Raw genomic sequence first — 4504 nt, 5'->3', positions numbered from 1 at the left:
TTATACAAATACAAATGTTACATTTTACACAATCTGCATGAATTCACCCCAACTTTTGTTGACGATTTTTAAACTTACATGTATTTCAGGGAATTAGTGGATAATGCTCGCGGGCTCCTTTTCAAGATGTTTGGTGTCTAACCTCTGTTGCCATCTTTTGTGGATTTGTTTACTATATCCCACCTTCTGTGGTGATATAGGAAACAAAATCTTGATCTTTTTTTGAAATAATTTTGTGAAGTTTCAAACAATTATCTTTTATTTATGATGTAAACTTTAAACTAAATTCTGTATTTTGGGATAATTTAACTTTGAATGGCAATATGGAGTTTGTTTTATGTCATGTAGCATGTTTACTTATCGTATGCAATGAGAACCACTCAGATCACACCTCGTGCTTCCGCCTTTGAAAGGGGTGTGACAACAATTTGGTTCTTTGATTTTTGAACGGAACAAACAACAGCGCCACAATGTGCAACATCAAGACATCAACTTTGAGTCCCTCTGGCCGCCTCCCACCTCTGCTCTCTGACCTCTGCCAGCCACTCCGCCTTCTTTTGGTCGCCTCTCACCATCATCCAATTCCACGCTTCCAAATCTCTAATCTCAAGTCTCCATTGTAATTTGTAAAGAGGGTATATGAAAATTTCTAGTTTCAAACTGTATTTGATTATGTGCAAATTGCAATTGTTTATGTTTACATTAATGGTTTATAATTCTATATGGAATTGACAGGGGTTTATGTGAAATTGCTTTTAGGGTTTATGTGCAATTGATTAAATTTGATTTTAGATTTTATAAGGTTTATGTCATTATGTGTGATAAACTTTGTTTAGGGTACTTGAAACTTGAAAGATAAAATCATATTCTCAACAAGTTCTTATTAGCAATCTTTTTAATAGAACATTCCAAGAAAAGATGTCACAAAACGAGCCTAATGATATGCAAAAAATAATGATTCACAATCATTATAAGATGTTTTCTTCTTCTTCTTTTTTTTTTTTTCTAAAATGAAGTTTATCAAGATGGATTTACGCAATCCAATTTTGTGAGGAGTATTTGAACGATGCTCTAATTTGTGCTGTCGAAAGAGAGACTTTTCATAAAGTAAAAGAAGAAGATGTAATGGCTCGATTTCAAGTTTTCAAAAACCGAAGAGGATAAATCTATTAGGTATGTGTTTAACTTTATTTGTTACCGTTTTTTTTTTTTTTTGTTTCATTTACACTATATGAAACTACGATTAAAAAAAATCTGAACGTTACCCCTGAAATTTTAGTCTAGATCCATCACTGTTGGATCTGTTGGCTTAGGTCTATCGGGTTCATAAATACATAAAAATGTTATGAAGTTGTTCACACTTTTAAACGTGTACGATATGATTTCATTTGTAAAATGGTCCATACGTGTAATTTAAGTATATTCAGATTTTGTTTATTACTTGTAAGCCGAGAACATCTTTTTACTAATTTAAAGTAGGATAATTTTACCCCTATTATATAAACCTTTAATTTTAAAGTTACACAAAGAAGGAAGAAGATTGAATAAAATTGACTGAAATATTCTTCCCCTTTATTTTTAAATTTTGCGACATGTCATAAACCTATTGTTTTCTATCCTTTATAGCCAAAATAAATTTTCTATTTGATCCTCTCTCTTTATAAATATATATACTTTGTAGATCAAGCGTGCCATGGAAAAATTAATCAAAGAAGTTTTCTTCCGCTAAATGGCAACATCGCTGGATGTTGGATAAATATTGTTAAAGTGATAACAAAAATAAAAATCAATGGGAAGGGCTTAAATAGGATGATTTTGGGTAAGGTGGGGAACGGTAACGATATTTGTTTTTGGCTAGACACCTGGGTTGGGGATTCTCCTTTCCTAGAAAGATGGCCACATTTGTTTGTTTTGGAAAGGTTTAAATCTTGCAGGGTTGCGGACAGAATTGAGATGGCGCAAGATAATGATGGCTACTCTTGGAGCTGGGTTAGACAACCCGAAACGGATACCGAGCTAAAGGAATGGCAGGAATGTGCTGAAGTCTTAAACATGGTGAGACTGTCCAACGATTCGGATTCTTGGTTATGGAACGTTGACAACCAGGATGGCTTCTCGGTCAGTTCGGTGAAAAAGGAGCGTATAAACGATAGGGGAAATAGCTGCCTTCCTAAATTTGATTGGTGCAAATGGATTCCGATAAAATGTAACATAATGGCGTGGAGAGGTAATCTAGACAGGCTTGCTACAAAAGTTAACTTGAAAAGAAGGAATGTGGACGTTCCGTCTGTTATGTGTCCTTTTTGTGACGAGTATGAAGAATCGGTGGATCACTTGTTCACGGCATGTTCGTTGGCTTCCAGAGTTTGGTCGTCTATTAGTGCTTGGTGCAATATTCCTCCGATCTTCGCCTTCTCCTTCAAGGATATACTGGATATCCATAATTTGAGTCTCTTTGGGAAAAAAGCTAAAAAGATTATGCTCGGTTTGGTTATAACTACCGTTTGGTGTATCTGGAAAGCTAGGAACGATTTGGTGTTCAAACAGTTAAGGAGGAGCCCGCAAGAGATTTTCTCTGAGATTAAATCTAGGGGTTATGCTTGGATGAAAAATAGATCTTCTTGTAAATATATCAATTGGAAGGAGTGGTGTAAATACCCGATGTATATGTTGTAATCTGGTTGCCCTTTGCCCGTTTGGGTCGGGGGTCTTTTGTTTGTTGGCCTTTTGCCCGTTTGGGTCGTAGGTGTGTTTTTAATGAAATTTAATTTTCAAAAAAAAAAAATCTGTTTATTTGAAATTCGCTTTCATTAAAAATCTTAAAGTTAAAGAATAACTTATAACCTTGTGAATAAAGCTTTCGTTTAAAACTCTGAAATTTAGAATGATTTATAACATTAGAAAAGTTAATGTTATTCTTCTTCAAAAGAATGTTCCGTTGATTGTTTCAAAATAGAAATCTATGTTTCTTTTTAAATATTGAATGATAAAATCATATAAAAATTACAGCCTAGTCATCTATCAAAAAACAATTATAATCCGGAAAACTGTCCGTGTTTGACATTTTTTATTTCCAATATTGAAAACTTCTTGAGCATTTGCTGAAATAAGCAAAACATAAATATATACAACACTAATAAATCAAATTGACTCGACCAAATTTTGCAAGTAGGTCACGATAAATTTTCAAAAGGTGGAGCCATTTTGACTTGGTGTATTCCTAATTAAGTAATTGTGCACCACTAGCCACCTTCTATATAAACTCATCCTCATATACAACTTGAACACAACAACAAAATGGCTCACAAGATTTCCTCCTTTCTCTCATTCCTTGCAATCCTAGCAGCCCTACAACTCGCTACAGCCGTGGACTACACAGTCACCAACACGGCTGCGGCTACTCCTGGTGGTGTTAGGTTCACCAACGACATCGGGGTTGAATACACAAACCAAACTTTAGCCTCAGCCACATGTTTCATATGGAACACATTCCAACAAAACACTGAAAACGATAGAAAGAATGTAGCAAGCGTAAGCGTGTTCATTGATGACATGGATGGTGTTGCTTATGCTTCCAACAATGAGATTCATGTTAGTGCAAGGTACATTCAAGGGTACTCTGGTGAAGTTAAGACTGAGATCACTGGCGTACTTTATCATGAGATGACACATATTTGGCAATGGAATGGTAATGGTCAAGCTCCGGGAGGATTGATTGAAGGAATTGCCGATTACGTGAGGCTAAAGGCTGGGTATGCGCCTAACCATTGGGTTCAGCCAGGACAAGGGGACAGATGGGACCAAGGGTACGACGTGACGGCCCGATTCCTTGACTATTGTAATGGTCTTAGAGATGGGTTTGTGGCCGAACTTAATAAGAAAATGAGAGATGGTTATAACGATGGTTTTTCCGTTGACTTGTTAGGAAAGACGGTTGATCAACTATGGGCCGAATACAAAGCTACTTAAGAATATAAATAGCTAGCTTGTAATGGAAGTTTCATATACTTATTTATATTTAAAATAATGGGCGTTTATGTTTTGTATTTTCACCATTACTATTGTACAAGTATTTGTTGAATAATAATTGAACCGTTATTAATCTAACAAGTCAGGATGCGTTGTGCTTATATGGAAAGTATTAATCGTATAACATAGATGATGCATAGCGTAAACAAATGGTATTGGACTAACCAAAGTCGCACGTCTCGAGTTTTACTTGCTTCTATAAACATATTTTATAGAGTTAATTAGATTTTTGATTATTTGTATATAAAGTGAAGCATGAGAGAGATGCACTAGTTATGAAGACGAAGCTTCATGGTTCTTAATTATTTTTTTTTTTTTGTTTTTCTAATAATAAAAGGGTCAAATGAATTTCATGTTACTTTTCCAAGTCACAATATCAAATGTGGAGTTTCAAAATCAATAACCCATCAATCATTTACATACTATAAATTTCCAACATTTTTATGTATGGAGGAGTTATACCCAAGGTTTAGGG

At 34.9% G+C, this 4504-nt stretch overlaps 1 protein-coding gene across 1 annotated transcript; it reads left to right on the top strand.

Annotated features, from left to right (window-relative positions):
• The first annotated feature begins 3297 nt into the window (after positions 1-3297).
• Positions 3298-4107, top strand: LOC110929098. The gene has a single exon (XM_022172217.2). It carries the CDS (start codon positions 3298-3300, stop codon positions 3967-3969), a length of 672 nt encoding a protein of 223 aa, XP_022027909.1. The 3' UTR covers positions 3970-4107.
• The last annotated feature ends 397 nt before the right edge of the window (positions 4108-4504 follow it).

The sequence above is a fragment of the Helianthus annuus genome, chromosome 3, assembly GCF_002127325.2.
Source record: "Helianthus annuus cultivar XRQ/B chromosome 3, HanXRQr2.0-SUNRISE, whole genome shotgun sequence".
Taxonomy (NCBI): domain Eukaryota; kingdom Viridiplantae; phylum Streptophyta; class Magnoliopsida; order Asterales; family Asteraceae; genus Helianthus; species Helianthus annuus.
Note: the sequence above shows the minus strand (reverse complement) of the source record. Positions and strands in the feature narration are given on the sequence as shown.

Bases quoted from the DNA above. Each gene is read 5' to 3' on its own strand.
- LOC110929098 (XM_022172217.2), top strand. From the start codon at position 3,298: ATGGCTCACAAGATTTCCTCCTTTCTCTCATTCCTTGCAATCCTAGCA.